This window comes from Periplaneta americana, chromosome 9, assembly GCF_040183065.1.
Source record: "Periplaneta americana isolate PAMFEO1 chromosome 9, P.americana_PAMFEO1_priV1, whole genome shotgun sequence".
NCBI classification, from domain to species: domain Eukaryota; kingdom Metazoa; phylum Arthropoda; class Insecta; order Blattodea; family Blattidae; genus Periplaneta; species Periplaneta americana.
Genome location: NC_091125.1, coordinates 8,177,447 through 8,205,111, shown reverse-complemented (window position 1 = coordinate 8,205,111; position 27,665 = coordinate 8,177,447). Strand labels below are relative to the sequence as shown.

General features: G+C 36.8%; 1 protein-coding gene across 6 annotated transcripts in view; it reads right to left on the bottom strand.

Annotated features, from left to right (window-relative positions):
• LOC138705761 (uncharacterized) overlaps positions 1 to 18,112 on the bottom strand; it is a 209,753-nt gene extending 191,641 nt beyond the window's left edge. For 2 of the 6 annotated variants that reach the window (XM_069834384.1, XM_069834385.1), the window contains exons 1-3: positions 17,835 to 18,028; positions 3,228 to 3,284; positions 2,310 to 2,408 (exon numbers count right to left, since the gene is read on the bottom strand). In XM_069834384.1, the coding sequence (XP_069690485.1) occupies positions 2,310 to 2,408; positions 3,228 to 3,284; positions 17,835 to 17,901 (223 nt within the window). In that variant the 5' untranslated portion in view covers positions 17,902 to 18,028. Of the gene's footprint in view, positions 1 to 2,309; positions 2,409 to 3,227; positions 3,285 to 4,086; positions 4,401 to 17,834 lie in introns of those variants that run through there. The other 4 variants (XM_069834383.1, XM_069834382.1, XM_069834386.1 and 1 more) reach the window with 4 other exon arrangements.
• Between the last annotated feature and the right edge of the window lie 9,553 nt (positions 18,113 to 27,665).

Sequence of the window (27,665 nt, the reverse complement as noted above, 5' to 3'; positions counted from 1 at the left end):
GGGTATCGATCCCGGGACCTCTGGTTGAACGTACCAGCGCTCTACCACTGAGCTACCCGGGAACTCCACCCGACACCGTCTCAACTTTTCCTTCACCTGAAAGACTAGATTTGCATAATATATACGTTACTGTGTACGTTAACAGAAAACCACAATTCCAAGTCACATAGAGATTGTGTGCACTCGTTGTGGGTCTCTGGCGTTTCGTCAGCCCACGCGAGTTGTGTGGATATAAAGGGAAAAGTTGAGACGGTGTCGGGTGGAGTTCCCGGGTAGCTCAGTGGTAGAGCGCTGGTACGTTCAACCAGAGGTCCCGGGATCGATACCCGGCCCCGGAACAATTTTTCCCTTGAAATTATTCAAATCTGCTTTACAGGGAGCTTCACCTGAAAGACTAGATTTGCTCAACCAGGTAGTCCACACCTATGGAGTAACGGTTAGCGCGTCTGGCCGCGAATCCAGGTGGCCCAGGTTAGAATCCCGGTCGGGGCAAGTTAACTGGTTGAGGTTTTTTCCGGAGTTTTCCCTCAAACCAATACGAGCAAATGCTGGATAACTTTCGGTGCTGGACCCCGGACTCATTTCACCGGCATTATCACCTTAATTTCATTCAGACGCTAAATAACCTAGATGTTGATACAGCGTTGTAAAATGATCGAAAAAAATAAATTAACCAGGTAGTGGCACCAGTAATGATGGTAATACTGCAAGAAGATTCTTCAGAAATTCAAAACAAAGTAGTGATATTACTGGAATTAATGAAGAACTTATACGACGATTCTGTGTGATTTTGGAAACAATAGCAAGTGGTTACGATATAAATTTAGTAGCATTCAGATTATACACAGCAGAAACAAAAACACTCTATATGGAATTATATCCCTGGTATTTCATACCGGTAACAGTTCACAAAATTTTTGTTCACAGCACAGAAATAATAAAATCTTGCATATTACCCATTGGACAACTTTCTGAAGAGGCACAAGAAGCAAGGAACAAAGATTTGAGAAAGTTTAGGGAAGGACATACCAGAAAGAAGTCAAGAGTATCTACAAATCAAGATCTTTTATCAATGTTGCTGGTGTCATCTGATCCGCTCATTTCTTCATTAAGAAAACTGCCCGTGAAGAAAAGTGGAAGCTTATCACCACAAGAAGTGATTAAACTGCTACTGCCCAGTCTACCAGTACGAAGCTCGGCAACATCATAAGCATCTGGCGATATTTCCAGTGAAACGGATAGTGAATAAAGCACGCCTGTAAATTAGCCTATATTTTTATTAGTGTTATAATTTTTATTCTAGATAAATAACAGCAGATCTATTGTCTCAGTTGTATATACACTCTTCATTACGGCATAAAATAATATGACCGATTTAAAACAAATCTTTTGTTTAAAGAAATTGTTGTAAATTCAAATCATTTCGCACATTTGTGATATAAAGTGTATTATTTATTTTACCATATCACTTTGAGTGAAGTAAAACTTAGATAATTCACTACAAGAAATTATGAAACTGAGAATAATGTTATAATATGTAAATTAACTTTCAGTTAAATATTTGATTCAAATATTAATGTTCCTGGCATTGGGTCAAAGTAAATAGATAAATTAAAATCAATTATTTCTTTAAGTGAAGTGGTTCAAAATATAGTTTGTCCTGTTACAACACTTCAAATATTTTAATATTTAATACACATATTAATTTTAATTAGGCTTACAATGTATCCTGTGGAAAAAAAATATATTTTCACTCTTATTTAAGGGAATTTATAAATATAATTTTCCCATTAAACATTAAATTCTACAGTGGGCAAATATTTCATACCTAGAACTTATTTTCAGTGTAATATGTTTATTAAAAACAAATATATTGTTCCCACCCTTATGTGAAACGGTTGATTTAATCACCCGATTTAAATCAAAATTAAAACACATCTTTCTATGGTTGATATAAACTTGAATATAAAGTTTCATCGAAATCTGACCAAAGGAAAGTGAGAAATTAATTTTGTCCAGCTAGATTGGGAATATTGCACACTGTGCGATGGTGGGCTTATGTGAAGGCGGCAATGAACCTTCGGGTTCTCTAAAAGCCATTTGTAAGTAAGTAGCTCTAAGTATAAGGGACATTTTTATATATTTTATGTGATTCTGTGGTTACTACTTTGCAATTAAGCATTGTACTATTTATTTTCACTTCAAAATGTCTTCATTTATATTTTTTAAATTCCTTTTATTGCCTTTAAAAAAAGTTGTGGTTTGGGTCTTTCATCATTTGTCATCCCCTTAAAAGTTAGAGTACTTACCAATAGGAGTGCTATTATGCACGATCAATGGCAAACCAAGAGCGTTGTTCCTTGCTCGGATCTCAATAGACAGTTTGTTGTTATATACAGTAGACGTGCCTAAGAAAACAGAGTACAGAATGTTATCGAATTTACTGTACACATGGTTGGTATAAAATTGTAGCAGAATAGCAAGGACGCAACATGTAGTGGAGAAGTAACAATATTAACAAACTCGCTGTAATACTGCTATCAAATGGATACACATTTTTACTGTATTACACAGAGTGTTAATAAACAACGCCACAGCATTTTCACTAAGTATAGAGGTATTTTAGGTGAACAACTTAAGACGGAACCCATAGTCTATGGATTCGAACTTTCATATTATGGCATAAGTTCTCCAAAGTGAATTCCTGCATATAAGGTGTGTATCCTACTAGTAGGAGAACGGAACATTATAAGCTACATTCGAAACCTAAATGTTGTCCCAGAGTTCGTACTCGAGCTACATCTTTGTATCACGGTATTTTATCCGAGAAGAAACTTTGAAGAGAATTTCGAGCTATTGTGATGGAAGATTTCAATGCGTTCTGTAAGACAGAACGCCGAGCTGAATTGTTCGCTCATAAAATGGTGAAATAAGTACATGTAAGTTAAGGAGTTGTATGCAGAAAATCACTTCCATCTCAATGCTGTAAATTCTAGTTCAGATTGTGAATTGTTTCGTGTCCATTAATTATTTTCTCTCTTCCTAGAAAATGGCCATTGAACATATTTTATTTTCATTAGCAATTACACAGTTTCAGATATCTCAAGAAGGATCATGAATCGAGAGTAACAGTTTTAACGTTATCGTCACCACAAAATTCTTGGAACTGATACAAGCCAACGGAGATAAATTTTCTTCAGAATAAAATCACAAGCATTGATACGTACTGTTTATCATTGACGGCTCTACGCCATATCGACACACTGTTGTAACATCAAAAACTTCTGAAATAAAAAGAATACATTATTATTCAAAAGTAAGAGTACTTTATTAAAATGAGGTTTGTATCTAAATATGGGATATTAGGAAGGGATAGTACTTGTAAAACTAACTTCATTCCACTAGATTTATTACATAGAAGAACAATGCGTTCTACAATGTGAATTAAATGTGTTCTATAGTGTTAGTAAAATGTGTTCTAGTGTAAGTGAAATGTGTCGTAGTGCCAGTACAGTGAGTGAGATGAGAGGGAAGAGAAAGAGTATTAGTACCAATGTGAAACCTTTGTAGGGCCTATACATATGTAGGTGGTAATGGAAAATTAATTTCACTTATTAATTTGCTTATTTTATGTACTATTATCAATTGTAATTATTGTGTATTTTGTTATGATGGTATATTACTTGTATTGTGTATTAATTTTTATTATGTGTAGGCTATTTAAGTTACCACTGCCACAGGGTGTTTGCCCACTTACAGTGTAAATAAATTCATACATACATACATACATACATACATACATACATACATACATACATACATACATACATACATACACACATACATACATACATACATACATACATACATACATACATACATACATACATACATACATACAATTGAAATAGGCTATGTCTAAAAACAATTGCTTATCCTACGCAAAAATTGTTTAAAAAGTTTGAACTCTTGAAAGTACTCGTACATAACTTTATATAAACGTGTCAATAAATTTTATACATAAAAATAACACAAATTTCAGATCATATTGTCACAAACACAAAACCAAAGGCATGGATACAATACCTATGTTTGAACCCAAGTGTTTAACGAAAAAAAAAGTTGCATCACCATGGGTCCGGAAATGTTTGGTTTCTGAGTAGACTTGTAAATATGGTCAGAGTGCACTCCAGTACGTTTGTTTTCTGGATTTATTATGATGCATGTTATTTACATTTCCTTAGGTCAACTGTTGAAAATGTTCACGTTTTGCTTGAATACAGGCCGCAGCTCATCATCTCATCCAAATCCGAACATGCTTGGCCTCCACGCTCACCAGATCTAGTCTATTGCACTTCTTTCTGTGGGGGCACTATTACAGTGGTTCATGTGTTCAACTCCTGTAAATAATGAAGGAACTCTCCGTCAGTGAATTTTGCAAGGCTGTCAGACAATAAGACTTGTTAAACTAACTTCATTCCACTAGATTTGCTTGCTTGCAGATCTCATTCAATCCTGAACAGATGGAAAAACTATTTTCGGCAACTACTAAATGTACATAGGCCAAATACAAATGATCGGGACGAAATTCAAATACACACTGCTGAGCCATTTATACCCGAACCCACACTTTCTGAAGTTGAAATTGCGATAGAAAATCTGAAAAAGTACAAGTCTCCAGGTATCGATCAAATTCCAGCAGAATTAATACAAGAGGGTGGAAGCGTATTCTTTAGCAAAATTTATAAACTTGTACATGCTATTTGGGAAAAGGAAATTGTACTCGAACAAAGGAAGTAGTCCGCAATTGTACCTAAGTCTTATTTTTTAAGAAGGGGCACAAAACTAACTGTGGTAACTTTCGAGGAATATCACTTTTGTTGACGTCGTACAAAATTTTGTCCAATATTCTTTTGAGAAGATTAACTCCGTACGTAGATGAAGCTATTGGGGATCATCAGTAATAGGCTAATAGATCGACTATTCACCAGATCTTTTGTATTCGACAGATCAGCCTATTGGAGAAAAATGGGAGTATACGGGTACAGTACATTAGTTATTCATAGATTTAAAAAAGGCATATCATTCGGTTAAGAGAGAAGTTTTATATAATATTTTTATTGAATTTGGTATTCCCAAGAAACCAGTTCGATTAATTAAAATGTATCTTATTGAACCTTACAGTACAATCCGTACAGGCCACGTTCTATCTGATGCTTTTCCAATTCACTGCTGGCTAAAGCAAGGAGATGCACTATCACCTTTGCTTTTTAACTTCGCTCTAGAATCTGCCATTAGGAAAGTTCAGGATAACACAGAGGGTTTGGAATTGAATGGGTTACATCAGCTTCTTGTCTATGCGGAAGACGTGAATATGTTAGGAGAAAATCCGTAAACAATTAGGGAAAACACGGAAATTTTACTTGAAGCAAGTAAAGCGATAGGTTTGGAAATAAATCCCGAAAAGACAAAGTATATGATTATGTCTCGTGACCAGAATATTGTACCAAATAGAACTATAAAAATTGAAGATTTATCCTTCGAAGAGGTGGATAAATTCATATATCATGGAGCAACATTAACAAATATAAATGACACTCAAGAGGAAATTAAACGCAAAATAAATATGGGAAATGCCTGTTATTATTCGGTTGAGAAGCTTTTGTCATCTAGTCTGCTGTCAAAAAATGTGAAAGTTAGAATTTATAAAACAATTATATTACCGGTTGTTCTGTATGGTTGTGAAACTTGGATTGTCGCTCTGAGAGAGAAACAGAGATTAAGGGTGTTTGAGAAGACGGTTCTTAGAAAAATTTTTGGAACTAAGAGGGATGAAGTTACAGGAGAATGGAGAAAGTTGCACAACGCAGAACTGCACGCATTGTATTCTTCACCTGACATAATTAGGAACATTAAATCCAGACGTTTGAGATGGTCAGGGCATGTAGCACATATGAGTGAATACAGAAATGCATATAGAGTGTTAGTTGGGAGGCCGGAGGGAAAAAATACCTTTGGGGAGGCCGAGACGTAGATGGGAGGATAATATTAAAATTGATTTGACGGAGGTGGGATATGATGGTAGGGACTGGATTGATTTTGCTCAGGATAGGGACGGGCTTATGTGAGGGCGGCAATGAACTTCCAAGTTCCTTAAAAGCCATAAATAAGTAAGTAAGTAAGAAAGTAAGTCAGACAATAAAAATTATGCGAGCAAACTGGGAACATATTCGGATCTTGAAGAAACATCTAGCTGCGGCTTGTATTCAGGCAAGAGTGGATTTTGAAGGAAAAGAAATGTAAACAGAGTGCATAAAAATAGTTACAGAAAACAAACGTACTGGAATGCATGACTCTTACTTGCAAGCCCTACTCAGAAACAAAGCATGTTGGGACCCATGTTGATAATAAACATTTTTTTCTTCTATAATACAGATCAGAAGTCTATACTTGAAATTTTGCCCACTTTTTTGCTACACCCTTGATATTAAAAACTTATGTAATTTTTAACTTCTTTTTCATTAAAGCGCAATTAGATGTGATAATATTTTAAAATGCTCTATGAATAAAAAATTGTATAATGACTTTTTCAGTTAAAATTTTGTCCGATTAAGATATGATGTAACTTCTCTTCTTGTTTACATCAATTATTAGGCCAACCTGTTGTAAGAATTGATTATGAAATTTTATTCCTGTTGAATATATGCACACAAATAGCCTACGTACAATGTCTGGTGGATTATGCCATTGTGTAAATGCGTATTGTTCTCGACTGCTATCCTGAGTACTCATTCCGCTCTTCGATTGAGTAGACTGCAACTGTAGAAAAAACTTGTGCTCGAAATTGGTACTAGGTTCTTTTCCTCTAAAATATAGGTTTTTCAAGATTCAAGAAAGGTTTGAAAGTCTATTACATTTATTAAGAAGTAAGTTTATAGAAAATTACGAGTAATTACACCATTTTGTTCATAAGAGAATGGGGTTTATTAAAGTAATAACTCATTTCAAAATTCACAGATATGCTCTCCATTTTTTTGCTGTATCTTTAACATTAGTCAATTCTCTTCTAAGGAATGAGTAGCATTCTGAAGAAAACCGTGCGGTATATCTTCAAATTTGTTACAAGCTTCCATAACAACGACAAATTGCACATTCCATACTTCAATCCATTTAGCGTTCTGGATCTTGTCAGTGTGATAAGTAGGCCTATTAAGTAAATTCAAAATTTCTGATTACCTGGTTGGGTTTTTTTCGAGGTTTAACTCAACCGTAATGCGAATGTCAGGTAATATATTGCGAATCCTCTGCGTGATGTTGCCAAATATCATCTCGCTGACACCAATTCCATCGTCGCTAATATCCTAGCAATTAATAGTGTCGTTATGTAAGGAACTAAAAAAATGATATTGAGGTATCAAAGTTCTAGTTTAGTTCATATTTTATTTATCAACCGCACAATAAACTTATAAGCTTGGCAAGCCTACATAAATGTACTATAAATTGGGGGAAATTTGGCAAGCGGATGTAACATTGGCATATGCTGGGTAACTTTGGCACTGTTTCTATTTCCTCTGTTTCTTATTTCCTCATATTAATAATGGTTACAATTATTTTTGGTGAAACAAATATAACTGGACGTCTACCAAAGGAAGAATTCACTCTTCTATTGATGAAAATCTGGGACGCAATGGTTTAAACTTGCCTGAATTTCGGCAACTGCACTTCTTTCATTCAATCCGTCAGAGATTTTAAATAAAACCCTTGATGTCGAAGGCGGAGGAGAAATTAGAAGAATTAGTTGGTTAGTGGAGTTTAAAAAGGCGAGTCAGCTGCTATAGCTATTTGTGTCCTTATCTAAAATCCTTCACAAAACAAACACAATACAATAATCAGAATGCTTAAAATAACTAAAAAGCGTTGTCACGGTTAAAACGAGGTAAACATAAATTAGATCACTTGACGAGTGTGTGATAGAAATGCTGCATAAATTTTATTGAGAGACCATGACAAGGAAACCAGAATCCCCCTCCCAAAAAAATGAGAGAATAAAAAACAAGTAGTTCCAGGTCAAAATTTGGCTATGAATTTATCTGGAAATGAAAAAGAAAAGACAAGAAAACTGTTATTGTATTTGTTCATTTCCTTGGAATAATTGAGGACCGTTTTTGCAAAAGTTGCTAACTGGGGAGAAAAAAATAACAGGAGAGACAAAACACTATAGTAAGAAAATTTTTGCTATAACTCTCACTTAGCAGAAAGCAAGTTTTGAAAAAGCGATCACACTTTGACACTCTACAATGAAGAGAAATAATCCAATTTTACTAAGACGCCTTGAACATCATGTAGAGGCCTGTCTTATGTTAACGAATCCATCAAAGTCTCAATTTTTCCAATTTTGCAGTTAGCAAGTTTTGCAAACGCGGTCCTCAATTATGAGTGGGTTAGGTGTGTGCGGTGTTTTCGCTGGGTATGTGGAAATTGCAATGAGATTACCATAGATCCTTATTATCAGTATCCCGTTGCTTTGATTGTGACTAAATAATGTAATAATAATAATTATTATTGTTAGTTAATTTATTTTTTAAAAAGTTGTAATTTCATGTAGCCTAATTTCAAGACTTTGTTGTAATTTCATAACTTTGTGTTCATTTATTTTTTAAATAGATGTAATTTTATAATGACTTCAGTATTTTAATTGGATATATTCGAACTCACTGATTGTGAATTCTTAATTGCAAAAATTATAAAAAAATGTATTTGTTCAGCCAAAGTTGCCTCTACTAAGCATATTATTGTTCAAATAAACTTTTGAAATGAACCTACCAAACTTACCCGTTTACTGGTTACATTGGCAAGTTAAACAATTTAGAAAAGCGTAATTGTTAAAAGTAATGGAAGATAAATAATTAATGAGGAAATCAAAGGAATGTTTGAAAGTCGTATTTAATTGCATTATAATAAGAATAATTGTAGGGCCTAGTGGATTTGGGAAACTTGAAAAACATGAATAAACCTGCTAATGTAGGCCTACTGTGAATGGCTGTAGTTAATGACACGGTTCTTAGTTTTCACGTCAGCATTAAGCTTACTAGGATTTAGGGGAGCCGAGGGCAAAGTGGAAGGGGAGGGCAAGTGGAAAATCGTTGTTATGCTCTTACAACAACAGAGAGCAGCACTATTCAGTATAATATTCAAAGCTTATGGTAGTATGTATGTTTCTACTTAGTCGCACAGCGCTAGTATCGCTGTACATGGTGGAATTGTGATTACAATGAAACGAGCTGCAATAAATTATTTGTTTATGGTAAGTAATCTGTAGGCATCGCCATATATATAACATCTGATTTTATTATTAATGTTTAAAGCACAGTTACAAGTGTTGGGAAGAAGTTGTGATAGCTAATTTTTTTCTAAAAATTCATTTGGCAAGATACAACCACATCTAACCTGCAACTCACGTGGAGGGCAAAGTGAAAACTGAAAGAGTGAACTTTCCACTTTGCCCGTGTAGTTTGGAATTCACTCATAAAGTCTCTATTTCCTCCTAATATGCAATTGCAAGATAGTTAATGCATTTGGCTTATAGTTTATGTTTTTTTCCTGTTCTACGGAGGAGGGACCCGAAGGCTTACACTGCTGCTTGAGGCTTATTGTGCTTACCACTCCTATTCTGTGAATGATTGGGTAGCCGAACGACCGTATTGTACAAGTACAGCACACTGCACCATGAACTGAACCCGGGATATGGTATCAATCATGATGATATCATTTATATGTAAATTATGATGGCGAAACGAGTCTAAGGTCCAACGCAGAAAGTTACCCAGCAATCCTGCTTCAATTGGTGCCCCGAGTCTGGCTGGATCGATGCAGATAATTTTTTGCACTGGTTGAAACTTTTGCAGAAATTGTCAGACCTAACAAAGAAAAGCCAGTGTTGTTAGTTCTTGACGATCATACTTCTCACCAGTCATTGCAAGCTCTTGAATTCGCTTCAGAAATTGGGATCATAATTTTGTCGGTTGCTTCACACACAACACACAAGCTGCAGCCTGTCGATATTGCAGCTCACAAGCCATTCAAGACGCATTTTGAAGTTGCAGTAGACATATTCCAGAAGAACTATCCAGGAAGACACATCGGTGAATATGATGTGGCAGGTCTGATCCGTGAAGACTTTGAGAAATCGTTCGTGCTTCCGAATATCACTAGCGGATTCTCAAGGACTGAAAATTTTCCATATGGAAGCAACATATTCACAGAAGATGATTTTACTCCATCTTCTGTCCATTATTGCCAGTACAGCCTAGTAGTTCCATTGATGAGCTATTCTTTGCGAAGATAGGTCTCCCAATGAAGCAGGAGAATACACAGGTAGATGCCTTTAAACTCAGTAAAGTGTGGAACATCGAATGTGCAGCCTCATGTGACACCAGAAGATATTGCTCCACTCCCCAAAGTAAGCCTAGGCGTACTGCTTCAGACTGGTGAAACAAACCGAAAACGACGTTGTCAGAAAACTGAAATACTGACATTTCCATTTAAGAAGGCAGTTCGCGAGAAGCACATGGGAAACCTGGCGGCAAAAGAGTGAAAACGAAGGCCGGTAAGACGATGGCACCAGTACACTAAACCACACGCCTAGGTAGTAAGATGCTTTTTTGTTTGGGCTATGGAGAGCAATATTCTGGCCCACCATGTGTTGTAAATGCAAAGATTGGACTCATTAACTTTGTGCTGATATTAATCTCCTATGTAGGCTAGCCTATGTGACAACTGCAGTGCTTGAAAATGTTTTAAATATGGACGATTATTTTATGTTTTACGTATCTTAAACAATATTTTCATATTTATAGTGTGTTATGTAATTTCCACTTTGCCCTCTCCGAGTTTCTACTATGCCCTCTTGGTGAGGGTAAAGTGGAAAATTAAAGGGTCCTCTTATTTTTCTAATTACTTTGTTGTCTTCATTCATTATAAGATTATTTTTCTGCTTAATGTTGACAGATGTATAACGTTTAGTTTGTGTATAAAAACTTTGTGATACAACTTAACACAAAGACAGGATTAGATGATATCAAAATCCATTCCACTTTGCCCTAGCCTCCCCTACTTATTGTGATGCTTTATTCAGTAATTTTTTAATTGGGTTATTTTACGACGCTGTATCAACATCTAGGTTATTTAGCGTCTGAATGAGATGAAGGTGATAATGCCGGTGAAATGAGTCCGGGGTCCAGCACCGAAAGTTACCCAGCATTTGCTCGTATTGGGTTGAGGGAAAACCCCGGAAAAAACCTCAACCAGGTAACTTCCACTGTATTTATTTTTATTTTTATTTTTTTTCTTATTTTTATTATCTAAATCGTGTTTATTTATCACTTAATGCCAATATGTATCTCACTATGTTGTTGTTTTTTATTATTAATCTATTTTTGTGTACATTTTATTCAATTGTCGGTTTCTGATTTAGTTATGTAAATCCTACTTAATTGTAATCTAATACTAATATGTATACTAATGTGATTATTTTTATTTTTACTGTTACATTTTTCTTTTTTTATTGAATTATCGGCTTCTGTTTTTATGTGATTCGTATTTGATTCTAACAAATTAATATGTATTTCACTATGTTTATGTTTATTTTATGAGGTAAATTTTATGTAACTACCTCTTTTGATCTCATTATGTATCAGTATGTAATTACCAGGGAACGGATTTATATGGACTAAAAATATATGAAATATGTAAATATATATGTAGTTATTTTTACCAAAATATGGAATTAAATATGGATTTTTACCAAAATATGGAATTAAATATGGACTTAAAATTATAAAAAAATGACTATGTACGTTAAATATTGGTACATTTTAATCAAACTAAACAAAAAATATAATGGACGTACCTTATCTTCCAATGTAGTTTCAACAAAACACAATTTTTATTGTCTGTTACCATAACAATAGGTTACAAACATTTCTTTCAAGTGCTGAAAAGTGAATCTTCTTCTATTGTCTCTGAGGATAGATTTATACTGACTAAAAGAGCGTTCGACGTCACAAGAAGTAACTGGTACATAATTCAATTTCACAATGTCTGCTGGGGATAAGTCCAAGTTAATCTTCACTGTTGATTCACCACTCATCACAGCAACAACCTTTTGTAGTTCTTCATATCCAGGGTTTTTTGAAAGTACAGTGTCCACCTTAGCTCTTACTGCATCTGCAACTTTACCTCTACCACGATTCAGTTGTTCCACAGTACTATTTATAATTTCAAAACTTTCAGATAGTGAAAGGTGCCTATTTTGGAGACTTTTGAGCGTTTTTATGATGCATGAAAATGTATGCTGAATGTGAGCTAAGTCATTCTTCACACTTATGTCACAGGTAACTGTTTTCGCAGTATCAATTGAGACTGCATCTTCAGAGTCCAATGCAAGGAGAACATTGTTAATAGAGTCTATATGTTCGGCATAATATTCAACTGCTTCTAGCCATGTACCCCATCTAGTTAAAATTGGCTTTGGTGGCAATGGAATTTCAGGGTACATTTCTTTCAACACGTTAACTCTACTGGGAGCTTTGAGAAATACTTTTTTCACTGATGAAATCAACAAATCTACTTTAGGGAAATTGTCTCTGACCACTTCTGCCACACGATGAAATGCATGCGCCACACAAGTAAAATGAGTCAATTTAGGATATACAACAGATAATGCTTGTCCAGCTTTGACCATATAAGGGGCAGCATCGCTAATAAAGAATAACACATTATCGTACATAATACCCTTTGGCCACAGGATACCCATAGCTTCGTTGAACAGTTTAACTATAGTTTTGTTATTGCACTTTTCTAGAACATCACAATGTAAAAGAATTCGTTCAGAATATTGTTCACTTAACAAACCGATAACTACATTACCAACAAGTCTACCTTCTTTGTCGGGAGTCTCATCAATGGAAACCCAAATTGAACTATCTTTAATTTCATCTCTTATCTTCTGTATTGTCTCATCGTAGATGGATGGAGCATACGTCTTCCTAAGTGTTGACTCATCCGGGATTGTATGTTGAGTATATTTTTCAAGGAATTCCCTGAAGACCTTATTCTTTAGTTTGTAGAGAGGAATATCAGCAGAGATGAGAGAACGGCACAGGTCGATGTTAAACTCAGATCTTACATTCGATGTTGTTGGTTGTGTTAAAAACAATTGTCTCTGCTTGGAATTTAGTTGTTTGTTGGCCTGATGTTTACTAGTTGTAATGTGTTGTTGCACCAGGAACTTTTGTGTAGATGATACTGCACACTGACACAAATTACAAAATAATATTTTATTGTCAGTTGATAAACCATCTTCTTTAAATTCTGAAATGTAACTTGTTAGTTTTGATTTTAAATTGACTGAATGACGTACTTTTGGCATATTTACCGTCTTTATAGTATGATTTACAAAACTGAACCTATGTGTACTCTGACTGGCATTTAACTGTTGAGCTGCACAACTGAAGTCTGTTAAAAATTTTAAATTAAATTAATACAGTTTTGTAACTTACTTTCCCATTGTTGATAGGACTGCTAATTTTCAAATAACTCTGATGTTAAAGGGATTACTGAACATGTGTTTAAATCTCTATTGTTGAAATGTATTTTTAAAAGTTAATGGAATTTTGTTTTGTTTTATTGTTAAACCTAATATAATATGGACTGTTTTATATGAAATATGGAAAATATATGGAAATTAACGAAAATATGTACTAAACTCTAAAATATGGAAGAATATGGAAAATAAAAGTAGGATTTTTCAACCCTACACATTGTGAAACATAAAGATAATGCAAAATATAAATTATATTAGCTTTATAAGTAAATATGTATTTACATATAAATCCTTTCCCTGGTAATTACTTAATTCCGATCAAGTTCATGTTCAACTGTGTAAGCAAGTTTTAATCCTGGTTGAGTGTAAGAGAAGGCCTTACGGCCTTAACTCTGCCAGGTTAAATAAAGCCATTATTATTATTATTATTATTATTATTATTATTATTATTTTCATCATTGCTTTAGTGTATTAATTTAAGTTATCAGAACCTTTAAACTTCATACTTATGGTTGATTATATAATCTTATTAACAAAATGTATTGTTTCATTTTCTGTTACACCGTGAGATTATTCAGCTTCCTCGCTGTGTGTTATGTATCGCCAGCCGCCAGCCAGCAAAATCAAGCTACGTTCAATCGAGTACCTTAACTGTTCAGCAGTATTCAAGCACTTCCGCGCTGAGTAAGTAAGCTTACAGTTGCATGATTTTAGTCTTTCTGCTTTTGTGAGATAATAAGTAATTTTTCTTTACAGTGCAGTTGAGAGAATTCAATAGTGTATAGGCCTAGAGCAGCGTTTCTCAAACTATGGTCCGCGGACCACCTGTGTTCCCCGAGGTCTGCTCCTGTGGTCCTTCAGAAAGTACAGAAGAAAAAATAAAATTCAAGCAAATTGCGTATCACACTATAGCTGAAAATCTCAGAGTTTGGAAATGACACATGGCAATCACCTTTCACTTTTTCTCCCAATATTGACATTTTATTAAATTTATTACCGATCCTGTTTACCGAATTCCCACTCTACTCTCAGCAACAAAAGAGGGATTTAAAGCACCATGAACGTGCTGTTTCTCGCCATCTTTTCGCTGCACATCAGATGATGACATGTGGCTAAGTACATTGCCATATCTTCCAGATGGATTCTCAAAATTAAACGAACTAAATCTCTCTCTACAAGGTAATTCTTTAACTGTTCTCAATGCGCATGAGAAAATAAACTTGGTTTGTGGGTCAGTTCCGTAAAACAGACGAATTTTTCACTATTTCCAACCCTAGAGTCTTTTTGGTCGAAAATGATTTCGTTATTGGAAAAGAATTATGCAATGACATATGTTCGCATCTCGAAACTACGACGTCACAATTTGAAACTTATTTTCCAATTAAATATGACGAATTTTCATGTGTTCGTGATCCATTTCATTGCGATATTGAAAATAACAACTTTCATTGAGTGAAAGAGAACACTTAATCGAACTCTGGAATGACACCGGACTTAAAATGAAATTCCAAGCGGAAGGTATGGTTAATTTCTGGACCTCATCACAAGTGAAAAGAGAATATGATGAACTGTAAAATGGTGCTTTACAGATTGTAATTCAGTTTGCTTTTACGTATCTGTGTGAGAAAGGGTTTTCACCACTAACTCTGATAAAAACAAAGTAGGCCCTACCGAAATCGACTCGGTGTATGTGACTATCTCCGACTTAAGCTTACCAGCATACATCCAAATATAGAACAACTGTGCTAGAATCGGCAGGCTTATTCATCTCATTAATGTGAGTACCAACATTTAGCCTATTTAGTTTGGTTAGTTAATAAGTTAAAGATTTTATCCAATCTCTAATAGCCTTTATTTAAAAAAAAAAACGAAAATGATTTTCTTCTATTAACATTAACTTAATTAGTTGATACTAATATAAAATTATATGAATTAAATTAAATTTAATTAATTCATTCTGTTTTAAAATATAAGTATACTGGTATTAAAATATGCTACAAAAATGATGAATTTGCTTTCGAAGGGAACAAGAGTAAAGTGGTCCGCAGAACTGTTCTGACTAAAAAAAGTGGTCCCCACTTCAAAAAGGTTTCAGAAACGCTGGCCTAGAGGCATAGTGACGAGGGCTATTCTTTACAACAACGAGTGTTTCTGTAGGATACATTAGTTAAAACTGAGCCAAATAGTAGGATATTTCGAGGTACATTTTCTGGGGCTGTGTTTCGAGTAGAGAAACTGTTCGAAAGCTTGTGAAAAATACGTAAGTCGGGAACGTAAGACTATTTTCAAAGAAGCGAAATGTGAAACGCCGGGTTTTAAGAGAGCAAAAACTATAAGAGACAGGTGGACGTTCAGACCACTCACAAACAAAACCACTTTAATAGCTTGTCGCAGAGACTAGAAAAAATAGTATAAATTATAATCACATAAAACAACCTGAGTGCACCAACATAGTCCTAGAGGTGAAGACAGTAGATTACATTTTTGTTTCTGAATTTTGCGATCAGCTAAGATGAGTGTGTGCGTGCGTTTTCCTTATCGGTTGTAAATAAGGTAAGATTTCTTATACAGGGACATCATTTTATTTTTACTTCAATTTTTATTGTACCTGAGTTTTTGAATGTACTTCACTACCACCCCTTCTACTAAAGAAGTTCAACCGTCCTCCACACAGAGCCAAGACCGCGTATACAGTCATAGTAGTCTTACGGTTACAGTAAACAGTACGTTCCAAAAATATGTTCGCGTTTTCCAGTGACAAAAGAGGTTTAATATTGAATCATATTTTCGCACAGGTACTATCGTCCGGGAGGCGAAACCGAGGAAGACCTGGGACCAGATGGGCGGACTTCTTCAAGAGCCTAGCTGGACCCCTGTGGTCCAGAACAGCCAAGAACCGAGAAGAATGGAGATCGCTACAGTTTGCCAGTATCGAGTGAGAGTACAAGTGTACACACATGAACGATGAACAAAACTTATATAGAACTGAATCTACCGTCATGCGGATTAGCTCACCGCATGATCTCTAAAGAGCTCCCCTTTTTAGGAGGCCATAGCCCTTCACGGGAAATCCAAAGGCTATTTCACCTATTTCACTATCGTCCATTTGCCTACGTCGCATCTCGGTTTCCTCCACCCACTTCTATTCGCCTCTTTGTAAAGGCTAGTGGCTGGGCTGTCTTAGCTCTTTTCTGAAAACATTAATTTCTGTTAGGAATTGGACGTCTACCTAATATTATACAACTGTTTAAAATAACTTAAATAAAAGGGCCTCGTTAAGTAATTAACTGTCACGTGAATTTCCCCCTTTCTACGACCCTGCGACATAACCACTTGGACGGACAGTAGATTTCGGATCGGGCAGAAGTTAAGATTGAATTTACAGTACGTAAGGTAGGCCTACTCTTTTATAGAGTAAGTACATAATTATTTCAACATGAGTTATTGGTACGAAGGACAAAATTGGTAATTGGAATTAGGTGCAATAGTCTATAATGCGATAATATGCACATTAGAACTGAAGCCTGTATCGAAATGAAGGGCCACCATTTTCAAAAATGTGTTTGAATGTCCATATTTGATTATTTTTCAATTTAACTTCATTCTCTATAGTGTATGCTAATGTGCTATAGAAAGTATAATATAGCTACACTGCATAATGAATACGTCCGCATGGACAGCTCAGTTCGTGAGTAAAAACACTCATTGTTAATTCTATACTGTATTTTAATTACTTTGATTAAACAAAAACCTAATGAAAATTATCAAACTCAAAATCGCGATATTTCATAGTTTACTTAAATGGATGAACTACTTTTCTTCCCTCCTATACATAGTAAAGTGATTTCTATATTACGCCAGTATCATCTAACTCCAGTCGTGGAAGGGGGTAGCGACCATTGATCCAAAGGTATAGCCAGGTTAATATTAGAAATGTTAGTAAAAATAAAATGATGTCCCTGTAGAAACCTCTGATATCCACCGTTTGATGGCAAATGGCTGTGTAGTTCGAGTCAGCGGCTAGCGTGAAAACTGGCACACGAACACATAATCTCACTGTATATTTTTCTTTTGTGTGTAGAACATCCTTCTCTGGTTTTAATTACTACATTTCCAAGTTTATGTCTCTGGTAACTGAGACAATAAAAATTGGTTATGACATCTGAGTAATTTACTAGTTGTTGCACTTGATAAAACCTATTTTAATACCCTCCAAAATTATTTCACTGACCTGCTGCAGATAAGACGAGAAGAGTCAAAAGTACTTGCACTATTGTATAGTATCTCTTGTTATTCATAGCAAAATATATTTCTGTTATTCATAAGCGAAATTAGGACGCGCTTTCCAGACACAGCTGAAGTTAAACACAAGGAGGACTTGTCTTATCCTTGTCTGAGTGAATTTGCATGCTAGCACACTAGTTCAAACAAACCGAGATGCTATGCGTTATCAGCTAAGCTGCAATCGTCAGCAGTCAATTCATGAGCTTAATATTTTCTTATCTTTTCCCCTCCAGTTCTCGCGTCTCTTCTTGTGCTGCATGAGGAAAGAAGCTGGTGATTCCCAGAAGGAGCACATTCAGTGACCCATCTGTAACGATAAGCACTGCATGGACATCTCACAAACAAATTACGGTTTTATCTATCAGCATGATCGCAATGTTCTCAGTAAAAAATGGCACATAACCACACGGCACAAAAACAAGAAAGCAATGTTGCCAACCATTTTACAACTACATCTAGAAATTTAGAATAATAAAAAGCCAGAAAATTAGGCCCATATTCGAATGTGGAGTTTTAAAAGTTTCCATTATGTGCTAGATATTTTCTGACTACTTTGATTCTTATATAACTTACTTACTTACTTATTTACTTACTTACTTACTTAGTTACTTACTTACTTACTTACTTACTTACTTAGGGTATGAACACGTTGACGATGGTAGACTAGCTGGTAGAGTAGCTGGTAGCCGAAATGGGGGAAATGAATCCCTAGAATCATATGACACCGCATACGTTAACTCATGGATGGTCACTTTACTGCTAGCTTTCCAGCAAGCTGTAAGCTCCAAGAATGGTTTCAGTCATTCCTTCAAGCTTGTAGCGCAAGTCTCAGCATGGAGTAGAGAGACATTGGAGAGGTGATCTGTGGACCAGATGTCAATGATGACTTTTGTAATTAGTAGGGACTACTTTTATTATACCTGGTAAGGTTTATCTTGTCTCAGTAGCAATAAAACCAAGTCCCTTCAAATGAGGGTGGAGATTATAGGAGGGTTGTAAATTTTCAGGATTCCTTTCAAAACCTTGTTATTGCACAGGCTACCGGAACTCAGTTTCTTGAAAGACAAGCTCAGTGACGGAACTACACAGTACGAAGAGAGATATTTTGTTATTTTATTTTGTGCTACAGAATGTATCGACTAGTCCCTTCCGCCACTGGATGGATGGACGGCATCACTCCACTCCCCCATCGCCATAACAATACAGACGAAGTAAGACATATCTCCTTTCTCTCTCTTTTCGCAGTGAGACAAGATACGTCACACAGACTTTAATTATTTGTGTAACTTTATTTAAGTATTCGTGCTTTTTCATTTATATAAATTTGTATCTTATTTTAAACTACGCGCGTTTGGTTTAGACTTATTTTAACTGGCCGTAACTGGGTAACCAGTAAAGATTTTGAGCAGCGATATCTTTTAAAATGAATTTCCATTCTTACTCAACATTTTTTCTCGCTTTGACCCCATCTAACGTGAAAAACAAAAAAGTTTGCCTCTTACCGTAATTTTCTTTATTTTCAACAGATCACTTCAAAGTTAGAGGGCAGAAATGCGAGAAGGATTCTCTAAAGTGGACTCGGCGACGAACAAATTTCTGGATATAGAAACCGCGTTGGCCTTCGTGATATCCAAAGTTGAAATGTTAGAAGGCAAAATCGATTATCTGGAGAATCAGTCCAGACGAAGTAATATTGTAATTTACGGCGTATCGGAAGAGGATAGAGAGACGTGGAAGCAGTCAGAAGACATGGTGCGACGGGTAGTGGCCCAACTGGGCATCGAACTCCGGGAGTGGGACATTGAGAGGGCGCACCGAGTGGGGCGATCTTGGAACAGGAGGCGTCCAATAGTTTGCAAACTCGCAAATTATAAATTAAAAGTTATGATTTTGCAAGACGCAAAATACCTACGTGGGAGTGGCGTGCATGTAAGTGAGGACTTCAGTGAGCGGGTTAGGCGAGAGAGAGAATTTCTCAAACGCCATATGTTCGAGGCCCGGCGTCAGGGATGTCATGCTGTCATCCAGTACGACAAGCTCATTATTAACTTCAGGCTGTGGTCCAGAGTCGAACTGGAGGCAGTGGACAGCTTGGAGGAAGATGGGGCGAAGTCAGTAGACAGGAATATAGAGGTCAGCCCAGAGGATACCGTGGTGGCGTCAGAAGAGAGAAGTCGGGGTTCGGAGAAAAATGGGAAGGAAAATAGACCAACTGTTAGTGCCGGAAACGCCTCAAAAGCGAACACCGCAGACCGGAAGAGGGAACAAAAGCAGCCCAGTGGCAGTCCGACAAAGACGACCACCTTGGAGTGCGCCAGAGGCGAGAAGAAGCCGCAGGCGGGCCTACAGACGAGGATGGACAAGCTGCCTAGCACCAGCCCGAGGGTCGTGGCTTCGATGGCAACTGCGTCGGAGCGTTGGAGAGGGGAGCGTGGACAGCAGCCAGCCGAGGAGAGGGCGGATGTCACACCCCTACGGAGGAACTTGAGGAGCTCCACGGCGCCGCAAGTAAGTCAGGGGAAGAAGTAGAGGTACCTCACCCTCTCAGCATTGCAGCCTTCAATATTGAAGGTTTTAAAAAGAAAGTATCATGTGACCGATTTATGAACTTTGTACAGTCCCTAGATATAGTGTGTTTCGCAGAAACCTGGCATAGCTGTAAGGATAATCTAGAATTGAACAATTTCATTAGTTTTAGTAAGGGCAGAGATAAACGTGGCAGGAGAGGTAGGTGGGCGGGAGGTGTTTCCATTTCAATTAAAAAGGACATAGGAGATAATATTAAGAATTTGAACAGGGGCCTGGAAGGGGTTGTCGGAGTATCATTAAGAGTGTGTGAATTAGATTTAGTGATTTTGGGTGCTTATATGCCGCCTTCCGGTTCGCGGTATGCTAATCTGCATTTCTTTGAGGACCTGGCAGAGATCGTTTCCAGTTTAACAACCAAATTTCCAGGGGCGGAGCTCATTGTTCTCGGTGACTTCAATTCAAGGACAGGCCGCGAGAACATTTCATTAGTAGGCGGGAATACGGAAGAGGACGACAAAAGGGGGCCAAATAGAAATAGTAAAGATAAGATTCTGAATGAGGAGGGAAGGGATTTATTGGCATTTTGTGACGTCTTCAATCTAGAAATTATGAACGGGAAATATGGGAGGGATCTAGAGGGACAGCTGACTTTCATAGGGGCGAACGGAGGGAGTGTGATAGATTACATACTGTGTAGCATGAATTTAATCGACAGGATTGCGGATTTCTGGGTGGGGGACAGAACTGAATCACAACACTCACCTGTGGTTTTGCAGATTCATGTTCAGTCAAATAATAAAAATAAGGGAGAGATAAGAGTTTGGACGGAAAACCGGGGCAGAACTGTTAACAGAAATGGAAGAGCGAGCTACAGGACACATTTCTCACTAACTTAAATGAACAGCTTCAGGGGGGGGGCGGGGGGAATCGGCGGAGACGCTGACAAATATTTTAAGAACGGCAGCGGGTAGTATGGTGGAACGAAGAAAGAATAAGGGGCGCGAACGGGATGACTGGTATGACGACGAATGTAGGGTGGCTAAGAAGATGGCTGAAGAAGCCCTAGGGTATTTAGACGCGTGGGGAATGATGAAAGTAGGATAAGGTATGTTCAATTGAGGAGAAATTACAAAGATATCATTCAGCTCAAAAAGACTAACTGGCAACTCAGGAAAGCAGGTGAGCTGAGTAGAGTGGTAGAGAACGGGGATATATCTGAAATGTGGCACACTATTAAAAGAATAAGAGGTGGGGGATGGGTAAGGAACGAAATTACATCAGAAGTATGGCGTGAATATTTTAAGGGCATTTATGGAGAAGGAGAGATGTGGGGGGGATTAGTGATAGGACCGGAAGAATTATTGGGGTTTCCGGAGGTTCCGGAGCTGGACGCAAATATTTCACGGGCAGAAATTAGAAAAGCGGTTTCCTCTTTGAAGAATAATAAAGCACCAGGCTGGGATGGTCTGCCATCAGAAATATTTAAGGCTGCTCTTGTCAATGATAAATTTGTACAAAGGGTGCAAATTGTGTTTAATGATTTATTTAAGTATGGGAAATACCCGGAAATTTGGGCTACATCCATCATTCATCCAATCTATAAAAGTAAGGGTTCGATTGAATCTCCAGACTCATATAGAGGCGTGGCCTTACTGCCTACTATGGGTAAAATCTATTGTAAAATCTTGTATGAAAGAATGAAGGGGTGGGTGTCTCGGCATGGCAAATTTTCAAAATTTCAGATGGGTTTTATGGAAGGTCGTAGCACAGTTGACAACATATTTATTTTGGATTCACTGAAACAGAAACAAATATCTAGAAAAGGGGGGAAACTGCACTGCACTTTCGTGGATTTTCGAAAGGCTTTCGACACTGTGGAGAGAGAAGCGCTTTGGTATAAATTATGGATGAAAGGGATGTCGGGCAAGATGATTAGGGCGCTTCAGGGGATATATAATAAAGTGGAATTTTGTGTTAAGTACGACATGAACAGTGTGTCTGAAAGCTTTTGCAGTCGCAGAGGTGTGAAACAAGGTTGCATACTGTCCCCCTTACTTTTTAACCTATTTATTGACGATATAACAGAGATTATGTTACGAGAGGACATCGACGCCCCCGTCATAGGGGACGTGAATATTCCAGTACTATTATACGCTGACGATTTGACATTATGTTCTAAAAGTGTTAAGGGATTGCAGAAAGGACTTGACAAGCTTCAAATATACTCTAGGGACTGGGGATTAAAAGTAAATACTGAAAAGACGGAGACTATGACCTTTAAGAACGGATGTGTTTACAGTAAAACGGAGACTTGGACATACGAAGGCCGAGCACTGAACAACGTGAAAAGTTTTGTTTACTTAGGGGTAACAATGACGATGAACGGAAAATGGAATAAACATATAGACACTACAAAACATAGAGCATTGATAAAAGCGATGGAAACGCTGAAGATACGTAACAAAATCCCGGAAGTCTCTCTCTAAATTTATTAGATAAAGTATATAACGCGGTAGTTAGATCTACAATTACGTATGGGGCAGAAATTTGGGGTTGGGGAAGAACGGAAAAGCTTAACCAGGTACAAAGCGACTTTTTAAAACGGATAGCGGGAGTGGGGAGGGGAACGGCTAACAGCGGAATCCTAAGAGAATTCGGACGCCATAGAGACTCAATAGAATGCAAGATAAAAGTTTTAAAGTACTACTTGAGGATTGTGCATGGAGATCAGTCTCTTATTAGAACGGTCTGTTTTAGGGAGCAACTCGAGAGGAGAGACCAAGTAACCTGGGCAGGTAGATTACGCAGAGGGTTGGAGGAAATAGGCATGGGATTTATAATCGCGGAAGATTGCAGGAACAAGCGAAATGTCTGGCGGAAAGTCGAGAAACGCCTGAAGGATATAGACAGGCAAATAACAGAAGGGGAATGTAGGGATAAGGTTGCTCTGGAGATCCAATCGATGATCAAAACAAATTGGGGGGCCGAACTATATCTCTATGGAGGTAGCAAAGATGGTAGACTGGGTTTAATCTGGTTTCGTCTAGGAGCCTGGAGGGCACTTAAAATCGTCAACGAAGAGGGGGCGAGAATATGTCCTCTTTGCGGTAGAGGCGAGACATCACACCACATTTTGTCGGAGTGAGAAGCCACAGAAGCTCTGAGGAAACTATTCCTCCCAGAGTCCTTCATTACATCTAGCAGGGGGCACTTGGCGACATACGCTGTATTAAATAACGTTAAATCCTGTGGCAGTGTGGGAAAATTTATGGCAAAAGTTCGACAGTGGAGGGTGGAATTGGCCGAGGGGGAGGGAGCCGATGGATAAGGGAAAGATTTATTAGTGTTGCAATGAGTAATATTAACATTGAGCGAATGATATAATTAGGGGATAAGGTTTTTTTTTTACTGTGTCTTTTGTATTTTATTGCGTGTGTATGTTTTTATTTGTATACTGTATTACCTTTATATTTATTATTTGGATTATTTGGTGCAGCTTCAACAAGAAATTGAATTGTTTATACTGTATATATATATATATATATATATATATATATATATATATATGTGTGTGTGTGTGTGTGTGTGTGTGTGTATGTGTGTGTGTGTGTCACTGTGCGTGTGTGTTTTTCATATCTCCCTATTATTTTATTTGTATTATTTTTATGAAATTTGGTATAAAGTTAGATTAGTTATAATAGTGGTAATCAATGATAACGGTAGTAATAATAATAACTGTTGTTTCACTATTTTATTATTATTAGTAGGCATTATTTTCGTTTTGAAGATTCAAACTGTGCATAGTTACAGCACGAATGGCCGTATGAGCTCGTGCGAAGGATCTTGTGTACATGAATTTGTATAATTTATTATGCATCAATAAATGCACTTTACCTATCTATCTATCTATCTATCTATCTATCTATCTATCTATCTATCTATCTATCTATCTATCTATCTATCTATCTATCTATCTGTCTGTCTGTCTGTCTGTCTGTCTGTCTGTCTGTCTGTCTGTCTGTCTATCTGTCTATCTATCTATCTATCTATCTATCTATCTATCTATCTATCTATCTATCTATCTATCTATCTATCTATCTATCTATCTATCTATCTATCTATCTATCTATCTATCTATCTATCTATCCATCTAGTTTTTTGTCACTTTTAAAAATAATAATTTGATTTCGAATTTTTTTTTCTATGCTTCCCTTGGACATTGACCTATAAATAAAAAAAATTGCAGTGCGATTGTTTGAATATCATAGGTGCTACCACGTGATAATGTTAAACGGAGCGGGGGATATCATTCTCGGCTAGTCATTACCAATGGCGGAAACATAGAGCGTATTCCGAATCTCACCGGTGAGCAATCCGATGGCATCACGGTGTTCCGAATTCCATCGATGACGTCATTGATGCTCCACCGGTGTCGCACCGGTGCCAGCAACTTGCAGAGGTGGTGGCAGTCTCCACCAGCCGCCATCAGTGAATCTGACTGGTTCTTGTATAGGGCGGGAATTAGCAGACGAATGACATCGTGCACTGTTGTGTCATGGTGGTGTGTTCTGCTGTACAATGTGTAATGAACACAACGTAAAAAAATAATATGTTAATGGCTTATGAGCGAACATGTCAACGGACCAGTTATTACTACCGGTTCAAGAAATAAGTTGTTTTTGATCTCTTTTCTTTGAACGAGATGGCAGTACGGAAAATTCGCAAAATTTTGCTAGCGTAGCACAGATAACCACTTACACAGTCGCCATGACAGCATCGATCCTTCCAGCAGTTTTGTTCCTTATTTCGCTGCAACGTGACATCATTGATGCCACCGGACCGGTGAGATTTGGAATACGCTGATAGTAAAAGTGTGGGATTGCGCATGCTGTTACGATAGCGGCTGAGGCGTGTGACGTCGTCTTCACTGCAGACAGCGATCGCAGGTCACTGCGTTGAGTACATTTTCTTTAATATACTTAACCAGACATTAATTACAGCACATAATGAGTCATTGTGCAGTGTACGGTTGCAGTAATCATTATAGAAAAACCAGAGGCAGTAATATTAAATATTTTTCATTCCCGAAAGATAAACATCTTCGTGAAAAATGAGAGAATTGTTGCAAACGCCAAGACACTCTACCAAAATCACACGTTCATATTCTTTATATCTTTATATTGAAAGAATAGTATGTTTCAATATATTTGTGAGTTGGTTTATCTAACAGATACTAAGTTATAGACTGAAACCAATCATAAATACATTGAAACTTCTTAACTTAACAGATTCATAACAATTTCAATAAAGGATATTAAGTTTTCAGTCTAGCCTACCATACTATGCTTATTTATAAGAACTGACGCTCACTCAATTATTATAATATTATCTAGCTATGTCTTTTCAGCATGTATATGCTCACAGCATTTTAAAGATGATGACTTTGATAAAACAATGCAGCAGAGATTGCTAGGCTATTCACCAGTTCGTGCACGGAAACTTAAACCTGATGCTATACCTGCAATAAATATACCTGGAGGCAAACATTCAGCAAATGCGTCAACTAGAATAGAGCGACAAAGTAAGAGAGTAAGGCGGAATATTGTGAGAGAGATTCTTCAAGCCTCGATAAATGAGACACCAGAACCCGATGAGTAAGTATTTAACATTGGACTTGCAAATTGAGTTACCGAGGCAGAATAAAAGCGTGTGTATTTCTAGGGCTTATTATAATGAAAATATTTTTGCAAGATCTGTTATTTATAAGAATGCACAGATTAACGCAAATTTGCGAAAATGTTAATATTGCATGCAGAGGCGAATCTAGCTACTTGGTGCCTCTAGGCAGAGTAAAATATTTCCACTCCTTATTTTGCCATATATGCGTTATTTGGATCAATTGAAATAGGCTTAATTGATTCCGCGTTATTATTACTGTTTCTAATATCGGAAACGCCTAACTCAGATAAATCACACATTTCATTATTTTCGGTACCTACTGTACTGTTCGCCACATTATTACACTCTGATGTATCTGGACTCGAACTGGAACAAGCTGGCTGTGTTTGTTTTTTAAATAGCACATCTACTTTTGTACTTTTTCTCACAATTTTCTCTTTTTTATTGCCTAATTTTTCGCGAGTTTCCGGTATTGTTGTTTAGTCAACTGTCCGGCAGGTCTCGACCCCATAAGTGACACCATCAAGGCATCGCTCATACGGCAATTAGGCCAGGACATAATGGGGTAGGGTGACCAGTTCCTTTCCCCCTCCATTGCATAGATTACTGACTAGCTACATATTACACTAATCAGATTTCAGATGCAGTTCTTTCTCTGACACATCGTCAAGTGAGATGTACTGTCTGATAATAGATGTACTTATCAGCCAGAACCTCAATCAGAGGTGTTTCCAGTATTGAGAACCACTTAGCTTTTTCAAACTGTCACTCATTATAATGAATATTAAAATATAAATCAACTGGGTACAAAACAACTGCACTCTTTACGGTTTCAAAATAAACTGAACTCAAAGTGTCCGGCTCATACAATGGCTGGCGGTATTTTCTTTTAATTTAAGTCTGAATGGGCATTATTGAGTAAATTAAACAAAGCTAAAAAATTACTCAAGGCTACTTCGAAAGGGCTTTCTGATAAAAGATCATAATCTGGAGTAACATTCGGTAAGTTGAAATCCCCGACTATCAAAATATTACTACGTATTATAAATATCTTTCAAATGGATATCCATTCGAAAAAAAAGAGATATGATTCTAGTTTACTACTTGGTGGCATATATATGTTAACTATAATGTATTTCATATTTTAATATATGATTGATACAGCTAGAATCTGAAACACGGCATTCTCAATATCACATTCAATTACGTCACTCTTAATGTTATTGCTTGTTGCAATTATCACACCACCTCCTTTTTTTACCGATTCTATCATTTCTGTAAACTGTATAGTTATCACTAAATAGCTCCGAATCATAAACAGAGTCCGTGAGCCAAGTTTCTGTCAACAATATGATATGATAGCTTTCACTTATTATAGTGTTACAATAAAATTCTGTACATTTTGAGTTTAGTCCTCTAACAATTTGATAATATACTGTATTCTTAGTGTAGACTTACATATTTTTATAGTATTATTGAGATTATTTCCATTCTTCTTCTGCGATTTTGAGATTGACCCGGCTCATGCTTCTGTATATAATCGGTTAAGCCATTTAGTTTTCATGCCATA